Source organism: Cloeon dipterum, chromosome 2 (genome assembly GCF_949628265.1).
Source record: "Cloeon dipterum chromosome 2, ieCloDipt1.1, whole genome shotgun sequence".
Classification (NCBI taxonomy): Eukaryota; Metazoa; Arthropoda; class Insecta; order Ephemeroptera; family Baetidae; genus Cloeon; species Cloeon dipterum.
The window spans coordinates 28,782,063-28,803,762 of NC_088787.1; the positions used below are offsets into that span (position 1 = coordinate 28,782,063).

A 21,700-nucleotide genomic window follows, 5' to 3' on the forward strand; every position below is an offset into this window, starting at 1 on the left:
GTCAAAAAACGTAGCATCCTCATTTGTTTCCTGCCAGAATAGGAGCTGTTTCGCGTTAACATACGAATAGTTTCAGTTATGGACGTAATCGTATTCAAATCTGCAATCAGTAGGGCTCTTTCATTTGGGCTAATCAATTATATACATATTTCGATCCTTGCAGAGGCAAAATTTATATCAGAATCAATGGAAAGGCTCAGGTGTGCTTTGCATATCGTAAAACGAGAATCCAGGTGTATTTGTGAGCAGTGGTCAATTCTGGCGAGTGACCAAATTTCTGGTTCCCCACTCAACCAACGTTTTTTGGCAGCAATTTTCGCAAATGTACGTGCGTGTGCGTGGATATATGCGATTTTTGCAGCAGCATCAGCACGTGTATGGAATTATTCCGTGGAGCAACGGCTCAATCGCCGCCGCCAACGATAAATAAACTCGACGCTCTCCCACCGCATCGTTTAATAACGAAATTGCACCTGCGACGATGCTTAATTAAAATGCAAATGAGCTGTTGGAATTGGTCCGGCGGGCAATCAATCCATCGTGATTACAGTAGGCAAATATCATTCTCACCGTGCACGTCGACGCAGCCGATTTGCTTCTTCATCACGCTCGTGTTGATTTGGCACATGTAGCAGCCGCGGTCGGCCTCTTTGACCTGCCGGATGTGCAGGTTCCACGTACGTTGGTTGTCTTGGGTCACCGAAATGCGTGCGTTGTGTGTCACCACCTTGTTGTGCAGGGTCAGGATCGTCTGGTCCTCCGCACGCATCCAACCAACCTTAAATCATTCGATGAAATCATCCAATTATAAATTTTATTTAATTATCAGTAAATATCCGCATGAAATTAAAATAAATTGAAATGGGTTACAATAACATGAGTTTGCATCAAGGATTCGCACACAATCGATGTTTGCATGCAGCTGCTGCCTCGTGATATAAACATTCGATATAATTATCATTAGATCAAGGAAGGAGGAGCTGGAGGAAAAGGAGTGAGGGGCAAGCCAGGCTCTAAACTTGCTGAGGAGTTCGTGGACCCCATGGAAAATGGAGATGTTGAGCTCAAAACCTTTTTGCACGTGAAAACAACATGAGTGCATTGAAATTTTGACTTTGCATCCTAATAAGGATTGGTTTAAAACGGTATTTTGTCATTTGAAACGTTTCGTCAGTACTTTTTGTGACAAAGAATTTAATTTAATATGGTACGTAGAAAAATAATAACGCTTAGTTTGAGAGCTATAAGCATCAGCGAGGCTTTAAATATGCGTCACTACCTTTTGCTTTTATTATTTCGAATTTTCATATGTCATGATTGAATGTGCTGTTAAATTTAGAAGAGATATAGCTAGAAAATAAAAAATATTAATTTTTTCTATTTTTTTTATAGGAAAACTTGTTTAAAAAGAATGTGCAACAACAAAAGGTTATTTTCCAGCTTCAACCGATGTAATTCTAGCCAAATAATAACAAAATTTTGAAACACACAATAGAATAAATTATATTGTGAAATGAAAATGAAAATAATAATATAATGTATCAGTGTCTGATGTTTTTTTTCAATCTACCTTGTCTATAAGTGCTGGAGCATTTACGAGCACAGCTTTCCAGAGGCGTGTGCAACGATTTTTCTATTTTTTAAGCACCAAACCAATATAAAAAGCAACAAAAGCAGTTTGGAGAAGCGCCCTAGGGCGTTTTTAGGACCATAATCCAGCAATTCGGTGGAATTGCGGCGATGCTGCCAAACCATTTTTATGGGTCGCTGCAGGCCGGACTTAGGTGACGTTAATTGCAACTAGAGTTGCTCGGCTCGAGTTGGAAGCTTGCCTGTGCGATGAAATCATCATTTATCAGCTCATTGAAGGCGCGAGAGTAACAATCGAATCGCACAAAGTGAAGTTGGCTATAGCGAAACTCGAGACTCCCGCATGCTATTGACAACTCATTGTCAGTTCCACGAATTGATTTCCGTCGCTTGTTTTCTATTTATTAAAACGATTAAGTGCTTCGTCATTTCATTTCTTTTCAAAAGACGAAAGAAGAGACTTTGAGAGCCTCCCTTCTGTTGATTGCAATCATTTGGAGGTTTTCAATCGAACAATTTTGCTGAATTACCATCGAAACTTGCAAACAAAGATGTCAAAACTTAAAATAAATCAATTTAGCAAATGACAAGCTTGGTGGAATGGAATGGCAAATGATGTGTTGGGTGAGATCTTTGATTAAAATTAAGTACAGGGAGAATATCAACTCATAAATTAAATTACATTTTAATAGATATTCAGTTTAATGCCTGAGGACATAGCTTAATTGATCATCTAGGGAGCAAAAGAGCAAAGATTTTTTTCTAGAAACTAAATATGTCGCTTGGTGAAATTGATATTGAGAATTTAAATTGCATTGCAATCTCAAATGGAACTGTAGCGGTACAACAACGCGGTCCTGCTTTTTGTTGGAAGCCAACAATTGTCGGCGGTTTGAATTATTGTAATTTTGCATTATTGTTTAACAGCAGAAAGATGATTTTAAAATAAGAATCCAGTTTTCGTCCGTCAGCCACACGGTGCTGACGTGATTCGTTTAATAGAGCAGAACCCGATTCAAAGGGGTGAGTCCAACAGTCAGTTAGCAAAAGAATTTATCACTTATTATTGTAAACATTTTCAGTTCTTGTATTTGATTAAGCATCCGATCGGATTTGCAACTGTAACATAATACACCAACCAAATTCTTCATCTGAATTCATCGGTCTTCATCATTTCAACCCTCTTCTATCTCCCAAAGAACTATCTTTATAACGGCAAAGCTGATGAGGAATGTATGAGCTTTTGGGACTTTGATTGGAGCTGAGCAGTCTGCAGAAAGAAAAAAACGGAAGAAGGTTATTTGAAATCCAGAGCAAAATATCGTGTTCCTCTCCGCAGCTGCTGGTAGAGCGCGACTTTAATGTGCTTTTCAAGGAAAACGAACATGATTTATTCGCCACGAGATCGTTTTTCGCGCTCTCGCGGGGCTTCAAAAGCCATTTGCTGGGGGTACGGAAACAAACAAGATTTCAGCGGATGCAATTTAAAAGTGCACGATTCGGAGACCAGCCCTGCCAAATTTCCATATGAGCCTGGCAATTTTCGGCAACTTTTACGAGCGCGCCTTTAAGACCCGCGAGTGCCAAAAATTTCTCGCCCTCCCTCGTAATTGGGGCCAAATTTATCTGGCTGCGACGAGGGCGCGCACGCGGCTTGGTCCATTCACCAACTTTTTCCGAAGATTTTACGACCCCTTAAAAGACTCCTTGCTGGCTCCTCGAATTAGTATGCACATAATGTCGGCATATGGCGTGCTGTAAAGAGAGGAATTTATGCGGTAAGCTCTTGGGAAACTCAATTGATAAGGGAGCCATCGGAAATTTTATTCTTCCCTACTGAATAAATGGCCTACAAAATTCAGCGCCCCCAATTACAGCCTGAATTAGATTTTCATTCAAATTGCTCTCAAGGTAATGCTTCTTAGAGCTAAAGCTAATATTGGGTGACACGGAAATTGTGTGCTGAGATTTTCCCGTTCTTTTGTTAGTGTAAAAGAGACCCTAAAACAAAAATGCTCTTTTCACATGGTTATTAAAGAGTGGCAATGGCTGTGAAATTAAGGTATTTTTCGAAAAGAGTAAAGTTCAAGACTGCTTGGAGCAAACTGTAGTCAGTTATAATCAGATCAAGTCTTGAGGAAATGAAAAAAATAATCGAAGAAAATGTCGTGGCAGATTTAAACAGTTTTAAGTAAAGTTAAGAAGGCTAAAATTTGAATGATTTGTGCTCATTTGAAGGTTCCGTGATGGTATAGGAAGCTCAGAAAAAATTCGATCGACAAAAATTTTGTCACTCTTAGCAGTCACCAAAATTAACAACATTACCAACCTTGTAGTGCCCCAACTCAGTGACCATGCAAGCTAAAACTGCTTCCCTGCCAACGGGCACGGTGACGTTCTTGATGGGGTTGCTGAAGTCAGGGTCATCGCTGTTTGCGGGACCAGCAGGCACCGACGTGACACTGGCCAGGGTGTCCAAGGGCGCTGCAACACATAGGCGCAAATTTTTATTCACTCGTACCTCACTCGCAGGCAATAAACATTTTACGCAGATGGAGAAAAAATGTACATATTTTCTGGCAAGGAAAAATGACTGTGACATCGTGCTTTTGGGTTTCCGTGCGCGTAATAAACAACAAAAGATATACACAGAGAGTGTATGAAACGTTCCTCTTCTCCTCCCTGCCAGCACTCATCCGCGCGCAAACACACACGCACAATAAAACTCCCCTGAGAAATTTAGGACTCAATTTTCAGCCCGCAGCGAGACAAAAAACACACTAGCGCACTTTTTGCGTCATTTGTGACTTTTAGCCGTTTTTTGCTTTAAAGGCTTTAAAAAATTTCGGCGTAAATTAGCAAACATTTTGACAGAAAATATTCAGCAGTTTTCCCCCGAATGGCCCGCGCACATGGAGCGAAGCGAACGCGTTGGTCACCCGACCAGCGCTGTAATGAGTTTCGCAATTTGCTTAATCTGCCTGGCAGCTCGCTCAGCACCCACTTCTGTGGCAAATGCATTTTTGAATGGTGAGTTATCTAATTAAATTGCCGGAGCGACCAAGCGAGTCCTTGCGTTTGTGGTCGTAATTTAAAAAGCAAATTGACCTCTGCTCTACGACGTCTCTCACATAATAACAGTTAACTGCACAACAGCAGTTTTGCTATTCATACATTTTATATGAAAATATTTATTTAAAAGTTTTCAAAGATAAGAATTATTAAGATACTCTACGTTTAAATAGTGGCTATTATATCATAGGATTTGTGTTGCGTTTAGTGGTTCAAATATTTGGATGCGACCATAGTATATCATAGCAATCCAAGAGGCAATGTAAAATTACTAATAAACTGATTCAAACATCAGCTTTAGTTCGATTTGGGCAACATTTGGTTTACAGAAGAAAAATTTATAATTCGTTAATTTTTTACAAAATGAATATAAATCACCACAATCCTGGGCTCTGGTTATATTATGACAAATACTAGTAGGGAAATAACTGCATACTTTCTCAAGCTTGTAGAGATAGCTTCATTCCGTCAAACAATGACTACACAATGAGCACACTAATCACACAACAGACACATTAAATAGTTTCACGAGCAAATATAAACGGACGTGACACAATTCAAAATGATCAGAATTATTGCAGTCGCCGAAACGATTAGATTAGCTAACTGGAGTAGGACAGCAAGCGAAGATGGGCCTGTAAGACATTCGTCGCCAGCGAGAGAGACGAATAGATAATGTCCCCGATGCAGTCGACACGCAAGGAATGAGGTTGTAACGTTGTAAAGTTGAATTGGCTTGGGACTAGGTTTAACACATAATTATTCAAAGAGATAATAATTTATTTTCATATTTTATTGTATTATTAGAAGCCGAGGATTCAGATGATGATGAACAGGAGAGCGAGAGCGATGCAAACAACACGCGTAAAGAGAACGCGATTGTGGCGCACTCGGCGCCTCAAAGCAGTACAAAATTAACCGTTTGTGAATTCGTGGAGTACGAGATAGGTGTGAATCCCCTTGAGGAATGCCATGTGAAGGACAAATTATACAAAAAAATGAAAATAAATTATACTCTTTTTAAATAATTACGTGTTAAACCAAGCCAATTAAACATTACAACGGTACAAGGTACCGCACTTCGGCTGGCGTGGCTCGCGCCAACGAAGTACATAACTGTTTGTACCCGCTCGGACGTTCCAACATTTATGGAACGTTGCTGATTTGTCCGGATCTGCTAAACTTGGCATTTCCGTCCAGCTCACGTATTTACGTGCCGAGATTTATTCCAAATTTTCTGGTCGATTAAATAATATAATTCCATTTTTTAAGTTTCAAAAATATTATCAAAAGTCCAGTCCAGAGTTAATTTAAAAAATGTTAAATTTTATACTTACTTATAAGATTTAAACTTTGGTTATATGAAAGTCTCACCTTAAGAAATTTGAGAGCAATTTCCTTAACTCATTAACGATTTTTCAGGCCCAAATCCCACTAAGATTAACATTGCTTAAAAGTTTTATTACTCGCTCACACCGTTGGATCTAGAAATCTAAGTGTATACTTTGTTGATTTGAATTAAAAAAATCATCGCTAAAACCAAAACCAATATTTACTCTTCAAAAGTACCCTTGTTAGATTTTTGCGTCAAATTTTGTTGTACTGTAGACAAAAAGGTACTATTTCTTGATACTTTTCTGCGTTATAATTCATTATAAAAATGTTATTACCGAAGCGTCAAATTATTTGATAATTTTGCACAACGATGATTTGCCCGTTTTGAGCTTTTGGAAATGCTGACATGTACGGTTCGTTGAGTTTGATTGGATTATCCAGTAAATTAGCGGTAATTCCAAATCAGTGCTACTAATGTGACGTATATGTAATAGAGTCATTCCTGACAAATTCAGTGACGCACAAACGAGAAGACAGCCAGAGGGCGGAATTCTGAATTCCAAACGCATCTACTTGACACCTGGGACAAAGGGGTGCGTGTGGGTCGCGGCGAACTAATCAATAGCGGCACCTAGAATATATCCGAGTGAGCACCGAACAAAAGGGGTCCAAGCGCTCGCGGTGCCCTCTCATCTACCCTCCTGGAGTGCAATCCCGGAAAAGACGTTTAATTTGAGATGACACGCGCGCGCGCGGATAGAAACGAGCGAGAGCCATTTCACACTTAGGTAGTTTTAATAAGTGTCAGTGTGCAGCAACTGGCTCGCCGGCGGAAATGGACTTGAGAATTTTAATTACAATTTAACAATGCCTGCCCGCACTGCAAACGACGGCAAAGGTTGGCGTGCATTGTAGTACTTTGCTCTTAGGGTGTGAGAAGGCAATGTTATAGGAAAGACACCCCGAAAGGAGAAGCGCGAACATACAAAATCATCCAATGCAAACCAATCGGGGTTTTCAGTAGTTATAAAATAAAAAATAAAACAGGACATTCCTTATTTTCGAATTTCCTCAGCAAACCTAATTCTTCTGATTCTAATTCTTCTTGATTATAGAAGCCGATCAGAATGTAGAAGCTGATGCACACATGAAATAACAAAAGAGACCGGGAGAAAATGAATTAGACCTACGCCAGTGAGTGGCGGGGACCGTCACAGTGCTATGAATTAGGGCTGTGCTGGTGGAAGCCAAAACTATAGCTTGGCTAAAATAAATAATACTTTTTACAATGATGGATGCTTGGTTTGGAATTGTTGAATGAAAGAATTTTCAAGTCTTTTCAATCTTTCATCAATCACACTTAATGTGATAGCAAAAATTGCATTGATAATTATGGAAATTACTCATTCCTCTACAAAAGGGTTAAAAATATAAAGTTAAATTCCAGCAAATTGTTACTCGGTGGAATATTAGTCCATAATTTTCCTGACAACACTGATCTATTAAAGGAAGTGCATAATGTGACGAAATTTGTTTATACTGGAAAGAAGTTAAACGATGCCTTCCAATTAATTATTTGTAACGGTGCCTTCGCATCACTTGACATCAATTAATTTGTACGGACACTTTGTAAAAATGACAAAATAATTGAAATCTCTAATTTACTTTTGATAGCATAGGGAAATTCAGTGAAACTCGTGCCTCCGTATCATGTCCCCATCGCAATATAGAGAGAGAGAGAGCAAGTAATGAAATGGTTAGCGTCCGGCAAGAGCACAGAAGCCAGATCACGCTCGATTATGATAATGCTGCAAAGAGGGGCAGACGCAGGCAGATAACGACGGCGAAATAATTGCGCGCCAGCGCTCACACACCGCTGCGACTGTTAATTTAAATTTCGAGACAGATAATTTGGCCCGAGTAGAGAGAAAAGCCCACTCCATTATCCGGCTGCTGGAGACGCACGCCTTCCACGTGCGCGTGATTTATCATGCTGGCGAAATGAGGCCCATTATTGCCGCTGTTTGTTCGTCGGGCGGTGCCGCCAACACACAACATAATTAATTCAAGCAAGCAGCAGTAGGGTAATCAGTTTTCCTTGCCCGGATAATACCACCTAGGAAGCGTGAGGCGAATGCCAATGAAAATGCACCCTTGCCGGTCGCGTTTCTCTGCCAATGCGCGGACTCGACTCTCATCTATCTTTGCACTCATTAATTTGTTTAATTAAAAATGCATTTTGATTAAAACTAAAGATGATTTGATTAGATATTAAAATTTTAAACTCAAAAATATTGTTTAAATTAAATAATAACTCAGTGGTCAAAAGGAAATTGCTCACAAAATATCATCCTTTCAATTAATTGGATATTTCTATGCATGACTGGTTATAGCCACTTCTTAAGCAGCACTTCAGTCAAAAGGGATATCAATATCTTACGTTTGGAGCCGCAGTAAACACACACATCCCATCTATCTTTCGAGGCCATTTCCGAATATTTATCCCGGTGGCTGGCAGCCAAAGAGAAAAATTGCTCTTCCTTCCCGAAGATTCCGTTTGGAGTCATGCTTGAGTGGCTTTTTTTGTCTACCGCGCCGGGACAGGTGGTCTTATATTCGAAAACGTGCACGCATTACCCAGACTCTTTGCCTCACTCGAATGGAATGGGATTTCGTGGACTGCGTGTGCCTTGCCTCCGTAATGCTTCTGCCAACAGTTTCAAAACTTGACAAATACCTATGATTCTTTAAATTGAGAATACCAGGTTTAAAGTAACCATCAAATCAAAATGAAATTTGAAAGAAATGTGCAGAGTAAATTATCACACTAATTTAGGCAATATACTATTTATCTAACAAAAGCTTACACGAGAAGGAACTAAAGGACATTAAAAATAGAACAACAACTCATTCAGCAAAATAGCAAAATATTCAAAAAAGAAGATAAGCTATTAAAGCTCTCCATCCGCAGGAAAATTAATTAGATACGTCACTCGTATATTAAATGATAAATATAGAGAAAAAAATCTGTCTCTCGTTTAAAATTATAGCAATGATCTATAAATATAATATATGCCCAAACGGTGTTAAATGATTTTTGATATTTATATCTTTTACTGAATGTAACATGAGCGAGGATAAACAAGAATAATAATATTATTATTATGCTTTAGAAAATGGATCGATCTGATAAGTCTCAATTTGGCGTTCATGTCATTTGTTCGCACTGGAACAGTTGGAATAGACATACAAATTATGATCCAATTACCTTATAGAAATTTTTTCAATGATTAGCAAGTAACGTATTTCAGGGGGTTGCAAAATGCGGCAATCGATAAACTGGCCGAAAGTTGCTGGAAATCGCCACCTGCTCAGTTCCATTACCCCTGCGGCCGTACATAGCTGGTCCATATTCTCCTTATCTGCCAGCGAGTAAGAGCAGTGTTGAGGCAAAAAATGTCATTATTGTCGGCGAGAGAGCGAATGGAAGGTTGGTTAGTTCGGGCTCGCTGGCTGGCTGACGCGAGTCTCGTTACTTTTTATGTGCCGACGTGCAATTGTTACTACACCGCGCTTTTTTATTCCACAACTCGTGCTCGTCGGACGTCTCAATTTTTACTGCTAATTGTGATTTTGCGCGATTTTCAAGCAGCCCCATTAACAACCAAAAGCGGACTTTTCCTGCCCCACCCGCCACAGAGGAAATAAGATCATTTACCCCCTGCAAGATTGATGAAGCGAATTTTTTCCCCAGCAAGTAATTTCCCGCCGCGTTCCCTATCTTTCCAAATTTCTATTTCTCTGTCTATGTGTCTCTCATGCAGATGTCTAATGCTCTGCTTAGCTTCGGATTTTAAAAATAATTTTAGACCCATTGGTTTATTGTCTTGACAAATATAATTAGCCGATTTGACTTCCTAAAACAATATGATTTTTCATATGGGCAGATCACATAGCTGAATTTTGCATTTTATATAAATTTTGTACACCATAAACATAAAACTCCCTATGGGCTGTTTTATATTCCTAAATATTTTTTAATTTTGAACGTAAAGTGGCTCTTCAGTGGGCTGGGTCCCTGTGCGGCCTGGTGCGCCCATGTTATCCGTTCGCGGTGTTATTGGCACCCGAGTTTCAGCATTCGTGCCAGTGCAGTGCGCGCCCTTCCCGGTCCTCGAACAGGGATAAAATGAGCAAAAAAAGTCATGTGTTTTATTAAATTAAAAATTGAACCTTGTTTACAAATATGGAAATTTTTATTGTATCCCGTATATTCCCTAAAACATTATCTATTTTAAGGCGAAAACAACACATGGAAGAATGTAACTAAAAGCTTTTTATTTTCAAATTTATATTGAAGTAAAAAAGAAGATCGAAAGAAACCAAATTGAAGTACTATACTCACGAGTTCACAAATCTCATGGATTTTATTACTACCGTGGTATCGCTTGCTAACCAGAACTTTTTTCCTCTTCTATATTTAAAGGCAATTAAAATGTGTAATAAGTAGACCACGCATTGGTCTTTAGAATAAAAGCCCACGCAAGAACTAATATTGAAAAATGTTCCCATGGCTTTTCCAGCTGGCTAAGATAAAAGCATAAATATGAATGGTGTGCATGCAACTAGAAATATGAATCGAGCCAAGCACCCTTAAAAGCTTTGATGTATTTCCATGTATTTCACAGTTTTTTAGCGTGCCCTCCGCATCACAAGGGCCGCTCAGGAAACAAATTTTTGCACATCCACGCGAATAAAAATCTCTTTCCCGTGCATTACCAAGTGAACTGATTAAAACCGACGACGAAATGCAGCGAGTGAAAGAGCTCACTTATCCGACTCTGACCGAGTGTTTGCTATATTTGTTGGATTCTCTTGATGCATTTCAAAAACGAACATGGAAACGCTCATAAGCTGCGGTAAGCGAAATGAGTGCTGTCGAGACCTTCTCCAATGTACGGACCGAGGCCAGGTTCGCAGAAATTATTTTTTACTGACAGATTGACCAATTTTGTGTCAATTTTCCTCTAGCCTATACAAAGATGGTGGTCTTTGGTGTGAATATGATCTGAGCACAGCAATAAATAAGAGATACATTTTACTATATTTTCGGATAATATCTTGTTTACACTCTTAACTTTTTTAATACAAATACATCTCCGAGACAATTTAAATTTTGAAAGGAGCAAAATTAAAATGAAAAAATCAAACGCAGGAAATTTAATGAGAAAAGTAAATTCCTAACAGCTCTAGTTAGCGTAGCGATAAAGGCATTTTATAATTTTAATGACAAAATTTGATGATGGGCTTTTCCAAAACTCAAATTTTATTTTCATCGCGGGTCGCTCATTCTGAGCATTAATTGCAAAAAAGAGACAATGAAAATTCTAGGGATCAAACCACAGCATGGAGACATTTTTTCAGAGACCATTCAGTAATTTTAGAATAATATTTTTGTAAAAAAAGAATATAAAGTCAAAATTTTGAGTGATGGCCGTATGGGTTCAACCAGAATTTTGTTTTATCAGCACAATATTTGTGTCAAAAGTGATAACCCTACTGAAAGCAAACAAGCCCTTTCAATTAGAGAGGGAGCCCTCATTTCAGAGTGTTTGGCCAACCGATGGACAGGACGTTGCACACGGACTTTCAATTGCGCGGTAAACAATCACACACAATAAAATGGTGCTAGCTGGCCTGCAAGCTCGTTCGTGGGTCGTGATTTATTACCTGCGGGTGGAAAAACAGACGCGCGCGTTGCTGCTTTTTGTGTCGGTCGGACCACAAAGAGAATTTGTCATATCTGGCGCACGTCTCGCTCGCGGCCTATCGAGTCGGCAATCAAATTGATGCAAATGGCACTGCTCGCAATGGGATTTCGCATCAAACGGACCGACCGACTCCATGGCGGTCGTAACGCAATTCCCGGTATGCTCTGGATCAAGATAGAACGCGACGGCGCAAATATAAATTATTCCCCGGCACACACATACACACAGCGCCCGCACACTCACATGCGTTCAGACTAATTTGCGATCGGCGCTGTATATCTGCAGTTCATTTGCCGTTATTATATGCATGGTGCCGAAATTGATGTGCGTTCGTTTCAAAGCCGATATTGCAGTAGATTGTCATCGCGAGTGCTGCATATTCTATTGTGAGGTATTACACACACCAAAGAGATTACACACACACATCGATACTCATTTTGATAGATAACTTTTACTATCATAGAATGCATCATAGCTATTCTCATAAGACAATAGCTGCGCGATTACTAGGGATGTGCAAAAATAGTCGATTTAGCAAAGAAATGATCGATTATTATAGTCGGAAATTTAGAGGCAAATAATCGGTTTTATAATTGGTTTCTAGTCAAAAATTCTATCAAATAATAGGTTTCATATGTTCCTAAAGGCAAAAAATCTATTTTTTTAAAGCAAAAGGAGTAGGTAAGGATACCAAATTTGATTAAAATTTTGCTGAAAACCATTTTTAATTTTTACATCAATATGAGCTCTTATGGAATGTTTACACGTGTTTAGTTTAAGTATTTTAGACAGTTAAAATTTAATCAAAGTCACAGTGATAGGTAAAATACATTAAAAAGTCATCGATTGAGTGTTAGTTAAAGTAGAACTTAACAGTCCGCTAAAGATTAAAAATATTTATTTAAAAAAACGCTATTATTCAAGAATACTCGGTGTATTTAAAAAAACTGAAATGGGGTGCAATGCACCCCGTTTAAGAATTTTAATAAAACACTATTTTTCAAATTTACTCGGTATTTATAAAAAACTGAAATGGGAGAGTCAGTTCACCCCGTTTCAGAATTTTTAAAAATTGCTATTAATCAAGAATTATTTATTGGTTTTGGCCACCTCTCTGCTGCTTAAAACATTGAATCACGTTGAGCGGTTTTTGACGAAATAATGAGAAAATCCACACTTTTCAAAATCAGACAATAATCGCTTTTTAAATGGGTGATAATCGAAAAATAGTCGGTTTGGATGAAATAATCGAAAATAATCGATTTGAAAATCTGTCAAAATGTTTAAAACTTTATGATTCGTACTCATTTGACAGTCCGGACATCACAAACGCAAAAAAATAATCGATACTCGGTTTTGCACAACCCTAGCGTTCACACCCCAACCGAAGTGTGTGTATGAACTGTGTGTATTTAAATTTTCCAGATTTAAAATAAAAGGTTCGCAAAGGCTATGTTAAGCAAGAAGTGGGGAACTGGATTCTGAAGAGCACTTTGAAACCTTCCCCTCGAATTTGAAGGAATGAGAATTTGTGCAAGATAATCTGGAATTTCAACGGGTTAAACAGTGTTGAGGATCATAATAAGATGCTTGAAACGGTTCAAGTGCTTACGAAAACTTTACTTTGATACCTCTCGGCGAGTAATAATCAAGAAGTTGGTGAAAAATGTTCGACGTCAACTTTCCCTCCTGCGTAGAAGCAACGATTCCGATAGCTTTTGCCGTTAATTTGCATATAATTTCAATCATCGCAACTCACTGCCGTCGTCTTGGCGGGCGAAAACTTTTCTCGCTCCATCGACTTACAATAACGATCGGCGCGTAGCCAGTTTTAATAAAAGAAAGCATCTGCTCCGCGTTGGGCCTGAATATAAAGCAGTCGGTCCCCACTCCACCTCTGTTACGATGCGAAAATGGCAAAATTATCACGGATCAAAGTAAGCATTTTGTGCGTGGCGAGTGGTTAGTCATTCAATCGATCTATTCGCACACGCACGCTGATTTTATTTTTCTTATTTCGTCTCGTTATATTCTGTCCGCATGCAGAGAGAAATGCTCCGAAAGGATAAATAAATTACGTGTGATAAAATTCGCGCGTGCGAGAGCTGTAAAAAAGCACTTTGTTTTTGCGTCGAGCGCGCGCTGCCTGCTCAACGCGCGGAATAATATAAATGTGCTCGCTGTCTTTCGACTGATGCCTTTGCTCTGGCTGACTTAGAATCAATCGATTTTATTTCAATCCCTTTTGTCTGTGCTGCTTCTACCCTCACTCTCGACCTCGATCTTGCAAAAACAAACTCCCCCAGCAAATGACTTTCGCGTCCTGTTGCACACTCTCAAGTCATATTTTTACTTGTCGTTCTGTGTTTTCGGTTCGTAACGCGTTAGTTCGAGGTCAGTTGGAAAATGCCTTAGCGAGTTCTGGATTCTTTCATCTTTACCCTTACGCACACAACTGGAGCAAATCAAAGGGTTGTGCTTATCTCATCACTTTGATCTTCAAAGGTTGATTGTGAGACATCAAAGAGCAAAAATGCAAAAATTCCAAAGGTATCTTCAAAAAATTATTCTGGTGAGCTTTGTGAAATCTTAAATATAAAATTGGTCTATTTTGTGGTTGAAAAAAACTTTTTTTCATAATTGCTTCGAGTTTAATTGTGGGCTACAATGAAATCATCATTTTTTACTCACTCAGCAAAACCTTTTACAAAAGAAGTGAATGGGAAAATTTGCTAGTTAGCTCAGCAGTGCTTGATATTTATTTTGAAGCCTTTTTTTACAAAAAGTACACAATTCTGAAATTCAATATTTTATGTCATTCGCGACCGGCAAATACACGTTTAACTGACAGTGCATTTCGTTAATTTGCCAACTAGAAATCGCATGCGAGGTGAAGTGCACTGGTGTAATTAATCCGCTGAAACCGAGCGTCCCAGCAGTTCTGCTAATTTGTAGCGAGCAGTGACTCTGTATCGTCGGCACACACAGTTTAATGAACACATGCAGACCATTTGCATTGGCTGCCTCGTCATCATCGTGTTGACAAGTGCCATAGAGAATGCATTTTGCCATTTCCAGCTCACTTACTAATGACATCAGCATCAGATGTGGCATTCCAGAAATACGTCAGGTCAAATATCCAGTTATATACAATTTTCCCTACAGATGCAAGCCCGAGTTTTTTTTAAAAAAAAATCCTTGGAGCAATCAACCTGCAAAGCTTTAGAATCGCTTTGCTAAAATGCTCTAGTGGGGAAAGGCTCTTAATGGCTTTGAAGCAGTGTGTAGAGTCGCGAAAGTGTCCCTGCTTGCGTGCTAAAACACACGAGCCGATTTTACGAGGCTAAACGTCTCATCCAAAATTTAGGCAACAAAGTGCTGCTCCCATTGCTTGCCGGGCAGAAAACGCGTCGCCATTTGTAGCTCCCTCGGTGATTCGACGAACAGCTCCCACCTGATTGAAATAAAGGGAGATTTGTATGCGAGCAGCAGCACTACAATGCTTTTCCTCTTGTCGTCATTTTTTTCTTTCAAATAAAAAGCGTTGAATTCATTTTGAAATTTGAGCTATGAAATGAGCACGTTGTTACTAATTTTTATTACTGCAAAAATACTATTTTTGAAATACAACCGCTTTTTGTATTGAACGATTATTATTTTCAGGACAAACACAGGATTATCAGACTCTCGTTTGAAAGCTTTTAATTTATTCTAAAATATTATAATAATATGCAGAGAAATATTTTTCTGATTTTACATCAAGAGGTTTCCATAAATAATGTGTTGCTCTGATCCCATTCGTACAAAATAACAGGAAAATTAAACCTGTCGTTATATAGTGGGTTATGGGCTCCACATATTTCGAAGTACAATCAGCCTGCTAGTGATTCAGAAGACCATCAGCCACGTGTAGGAAATACAACGATCCGATTCGAAACTTAAGTTCATATTCCCATCGCAACGAACCCTTATATTTTTTACTACTCGCACAGCTGGCCCTAAGGCCAATGTAACAAAACGCGCCTGTTTGTTTTCCGCCTCCAGACGGCTGCACTCACTCTCACAAACAAGTAAACGATCCATTCAAGGCTGGCTAATTTACGGGATGGGCTGCCACAATAACAGATAATTAGTCGCACCGATTGTGTCTGCAGCTGCGGTGGCGTGACGAAAGAGAAAGAAAGTTAGTGCTATTTGTGGAGAGGCGTCTGAAGGCTGTGACACGGAATTTCTCTTACTGCTCCCTTCCTTTCCCGGCTCTGCTGTATGAAAGCAATGCGGCCCAGATGTGGTATCGGTCGTGCAAATGGATCGCGCGCGACTCGATTGCGCCATTAGAATCGGCTGCGGATCGCCGAGCAAATCTGATCTGACGGCGCATCTGCCTTCACTTTCCCACATCAGCTCACAGCCGCGTTTTAAGCATTTCCACTCTAAATTTGATCTCTGACTAAGACGCTTACCCGTGGATCAATCAAAAAGCTACCAGGACCTTCATAAATCTTAAAAGGTAAAGAGAAAATAATAGAAAATTTTCTATTGCTATCAAAAAGTAATTTGGATACCCGGCGTGTTTTCGCGAAAAGACAAATTTTGTACCCCTACTCTCAATACTTGTTAGCATATATATTGTACGATACGCGTTCTTGTGTGAATTAAATCGTATTTTAAGACCAAAAACATTAACACAAAAAAGATGGCCCCAATTAATTTGCTCGATATTTTTGGAATTACTAACTAAATTCATTGCAAATCAAGCAGAGGATGGATCTCACTTCAGATCATACTCGCTAATCCACCCACGCCTCGAAGCAATGTAACTTTTCAAACAGACAAAAAATTAAACTTTGGCATTCTCACTTGATAGGTAAAGTTTTGTGTGAGATTTCGCGTCAACAAGATGAATCCCATCAAAAAACAAAGTCTTACAGACATCATGTCAAAATATTCAAAGGGAGACACAAAAAAGCTTCAGGAATCCCTTTTTTGATGTCATGTTTTTGGTTTGGGGCGCCGGTCGTTCAATTCGAGGAAATGGGAGGAAAACACTCCCTTTAGTGAGTGTTTCTGCGCGTCAATCGAAAGGAGCGGCAAATAATTCCGCCTGTCTGCTTTTATTGCCAACACGAGTGTGGGAAAACACTCTCTTTGTGTGTGTGTGTGTGTGTGCATTTGTTCGGGTCTATTTTCATTCTCGCGGTCCATTTGCATTGAGGCGCGAGGGGGGCAAAAACAAGTGGGTCTGTTCGTGCATGTGTTTTCCGCGGCCTTGCGAGTGATGCACAAAACACACTCGCGGCTCCTTGCTCTTGGCTAAACCAATTAATCCGACAGCACGAGGGTGGATCGGCCAGAAGTTTGCAGACCGTGAACAATTCACCAAAACGTTGTTTGAGGCCTAGACAAACACGGCCGGGCGAAAGAACACACCAAATAAATTATGCTACTGCATCTTTCGCATAAATTTGCCCAATTCTCTCACAAAGATTATTTTTGTTGAATTTTGGCTTTGGTGTTGTTAGCAATCTAAGACAATTTCACTGATTTTTTTTTTGCTAAATTTAAGTCGAAAGCGTTTGTTTTTTGCATACATGTGATAAAAGCAAATGATGTCAAAATAATGATATGGGAGATAGTGATTGTAATTAGAAATATTGTATTTGATATTTCAACCAGCAGTTTAAGATGTTCGAAAACTGCAAAGTTACAAAGAGCAGAAATGATTTAGAACTGGTTTGTGTAGCAATATTTCAAGGCTAATAACCCAAGCTTCATTAGCAAACTGTCGTTCACTCACCTCGTGGGCGTTTGACTTAATTGACAAGTATTTTCAAGAGGAGAGTCCGACTAACTTTTTATGTTCTCTGATAGTCGCTCCCACAAATAAAATGATTTTTGTACTCCTTTGCAGCAACTATTCTATTTCTCCCTGAAAATCGGTTAAATTTTCTTCACAAAATTTTAAATAGAGGAAATTTATCAGCAGTGAGTAGATTAGACAGCAATATCGCAATCCTAGCACTCGTGCAGGCAGTTTCTGCCTCTTCCCATCCATATAATTTAATTTTAGACGGAGATATGAACACTAAAATTCTAATTTTTATTAAAAAAAATATTTGAAAAGATTTTACTGTACGCTAGAGGCAATTCAGGTAAATATTAATCCTAACATTAATCGAGTCACTGAAAGATGTTCGAAAACTCTGCATGGTGTTGCAAAAGCCGCGGTTGGAGGCCAGTCCACTTTTTGCATCTTGAGTGATAAATGATCGTTTCGCACCTTAATACCAGACAATTTCCATCGCCAACCATAAAGTCGGGGTGGAAGCTTTTGGAAGCCGCTGGAGTGCGGCGAGTAATTTGGCAAATTTTCACACGCGCGCGTGCTCTCGTCTATTAATACATCCCCGCAGCCGGAGTGAGCGTTGCCCGCCGCCAGCTTACGTACTTGGCGCGCACATATTCGCTGGAAATGCGCGCCTCTCATCCGCACTGACTGTGAGAAGTATGTGTGTGTGTGTGTTTTCCTGGCCACGGGACGCGCTCACTGCAATTAGCACAGCTGCGGCAGCTCCCAGCCCAGGCCGCCCCGAGAGCTGAGCCGAAGCAACACCCTCTCTGCGCCCAGCTATTGTGTGATGGATAGCCTCCAAGAATAATACTCATCGTGTGTTGCTGCAACGGTGTTGTGTCCTCCCTCACGCGTGAAGGATCCTATCGCGCGCGTTTTAGACACTCTCCATGGCAGCTTCTGTAAGGCGATCTCCACCGGCCTCCACCCAGTGAAAGCAGCTTTCACAGCGTGCGCTCTAATTGATTCAATGATTATGCAGTTATGCTGTGAGCCATCCAACTGTGTAATGACATTCTGCAATTATATGACTGGTTGGAATGTTCACTTTAGTATCTAGGCGTATTGAAATTTGATCCAGCCATGTTGATATCAATTATGAGTCCAATTGATTGAATGCTTGAAAAGAGGGTTTGTTTTTATATTTTAACCAAAATTCTTCACACAAGAATTGAGCTTGGTAAATCAATTAAAGAATAAATAAAATTGAAAAAAGGCATGAGAGTTTGGAAATTTCTCATTTGTTTGCAAGGTTTATAATTTAATTTTATCTACCATTATCAAGAAAAAAAATTATCTTCAGTGGCATTGGTTTTAACATGGAAGCTATAAAATACTTTTTACACATATCTTATAGCTACGACCACATTATATTATATTTAACATGCTTAAGTGAATTTCCATTCAAATATATGAGCGGGGAGAAATGCGAAATATAACACAAAAAAACATTTTTACATCTTGTAGGATTTCTAGAAAATACATTTTTTGCAAACGCTGATTTGAAATTGCATCTTGCTATCGAACGAGCTGATAAAAAATTTGTTTGCAAAACGGATAATTTCCCTTGGAGACTGGAGAACATTATTTGTTATTTTTACTATTAAGAACAAAAACAAAGTTGGTATCTCTTCTTGAGCAGTTCTTGAACTAATGAGCTTAAAAGTTTGCAACAGCTATAGCGCTGAAACTATGCAAGTTCATTATTTCGGTCAATGTTTGAGTGACGACAAGCTGATGAGGGTCATTTTTCCTGCCCGGCAAAATGATAAAATGATGGAGATACTCAAATTTATCGCCGAGGTCGGGGACAAAAAGCCTCCTTTTTCTCTCTTTGAAAAAGCCATTTTAGCTGAGAAAACACAGAAATGTGTATGCAAGCACAACGGCTTGAATCCAATTTGCCCTTTTCCACGTGTTTCTCTTTCTAAGGGATAAAAAGAAAGAGAGGAAAACAAACCGAGAGCTGGGAAGCTGGGAAATATTGGGGGCGAGTGCGGCAAATAAATGCCTGCTACGTGGTCGGATCGTTTTAAAGCCCTTTTTCTTTCTCTAATGGATTGCGGCGGCCACAGGGCGCGATATTAAAATTTCGCCCCACTCTGATCCTTTGCCCTCTATGGCTCGCTTTCACACAAAAAATACTTTTTTCGGTTTCCGCGGCCTTACCGTCGTTCTCCCAAGGGGTTGGTCCACGCGCTTTATTTACACTCTCTGCCCAAAAACATTTTTGAGAGGAAGTGCAGAAAATTAATATTGGACATGAGTATCGTGGCAGTTGAGAATCAAAAGCTCGAGCACTCTTTTATTGGGCTTAACGAGGGCAACGAAAATATTTTTGGCAGCGACCAAGTGATAAAAGTGTAACTGAAATTTCATCCTCTGGCTCATCACCGTCCATACGCAAGCCAAGCTATAAAACCGCGAACGTTCATGGCTACGAAAACAAGATAATAAACAGAGCTCAATAACAACCACAACGCAGACAAAGTGAAATTCAATCCATTCGAGATACTTCTTCGGTTGGAGAAAAGCGATAACAAAACAAAATCACTCGTTTTCGCGTCCTCGACTCTGATATCGACTAAATTCCTCTCGTTTTTGAAGCCAGCCTCAATTAAGGCGAGATTGCCTCGAACGACCGAAAGCGCCGTTTGCCCTTTTGCAGCGGCTCCGTTATTAAAATTCCTTTATTCCGCTGTCTCCCGCAGTATAAACTCGTATTGTATTATATTAAATATCATTCTCGCTTCCGCAAAATGAGCGTGGAAAGAGAAAAGAACAGGTGTGCTGCTTGCTCTTGAACGTGAGCTGCAGAAAGAAAGGATCAAAAAACTTTTATTTGATATTGGGTGCTTGAGTTTAGTGGAGGACGCTTCCGTTCTTTTTTTCGCAGCTCCGGTTTCAGAAGCAGAAAGTTTCGAGAGAATGTGCTTGATTCCTTCGTCTGTTCCATGCACGTTTTGCTTTTAATTTCCTCTCGTGATACGATCCTCAATTATTAGCTTTCAGCGACACAAATGAAATGCAAAAACTTTCTGCCTCCTTGTGGTCTTTTTAACTCCGTGTCCTGCAAACAAATCAAAATTGGAAACAAAACGCAAAATATGTTAAGGGTCTCTCAAAAGTGTCTTTGATTGCTTTAAAAATATTTTAATCCAAATATTACAAATTAATCTAAATTGGTATACTAAAAACATGCAAATATACTGCCTACAAAAACTACAGTATTTTTTAGTCAGTTTGCACTATTTTTAAAACGGTTTCCAAAATTTTGTAAATAGAAAGAAAAACAAAAAGCATGGAATTTGTCGCATTTTAAGGGGAAGAGCGCAAGCTGGCGAATTTCAAGCCCGCCTTAAGATTCAATCAGCATCTTTTATTCATGCCATTTCACTTTATTGTGTTGCTCGTTTGGAGAGAAAGCGAAACTCGCGTTTTCCTGGGCTAAGCAGTGGCTGGAGGAGCATTATTAAATCCAGTGGAGAGTCCGCTGTTGGCCCGTCCTAATTAGAGCTACACGGAAGCCTACAAGCGGCGATATTACAACTTCAAAACCAGGAAAAGGCGGTCGAGTTGACTTTACAACTTGCACCAATTTGGCGGCAAATGGGATTATGTGTGGCGCAACAAACGCAGCGAGGGCGGGAGTCAACGCAGCATCCGTTCGCCAAACTTAATAATGCGTCGGCGGAATGAAAAATGAAGTCAATTACTCGAAGGAAGCAAGCCAAACTGGAGTGAAAGTTAAAATGTAGAAATTTCACGGCACTGTTGGCCTCTGTTCACCATCGGTGGGTGTATAATGATCATTGGGCGTGATTAATGCGATTCCGACATCTGGCATTTTTATGCTCCTCAGCTGCCGTCGAGAGCAAACTTTGCAAGACATCCATCTCACTGCGAAGTTTGGAGGTATGCAACCGGTGTGCTGTAGTTGACGCGCGGATTGCCTAAATCGCGTATTCCTGGGGCCATTACCGCACAGCAGAGGCAACTTTCGCCCCGGATATACCTGTCATCTGTCATACGGCAGATGTGGATTTATTTGACAGCAGCTCCTGGTTCCGATCAAAAGCAC

The 21,700-nt window shown here is 39.7% G+C and overlaps 1 protein-coding gene across 2 annotated transcripts in view; it reads right to left on the reverse strand.

Annotated features, from left to right (window-relative positions):
- LOC135936448 (lachesin-like) overlaps positions 1 to 21,700 on the reverse strand; it is an 87,968-nt gene that overhangs the window by 32,311 nt on the left and 33,957 nt on the right. For both annotated transcript variants that reach the window (XM_065479258.1, XM_065479257.1), the window contains exons 2-3: positions 3,920 to 4,074; positions 571 to 778 (exon numbers count right to left, since the gene is read on the reverse strand). In XM_065479258.1, coding sequence (XP_065335330.1) covers positions 571 to 778; positions 3,920 to 4,074 — 363 coding nt within the window. The remainder of the gene's footprint in view (positions 1 to 570; positions 779 to 3,919; positions 4,075 to 21,700) is intronic.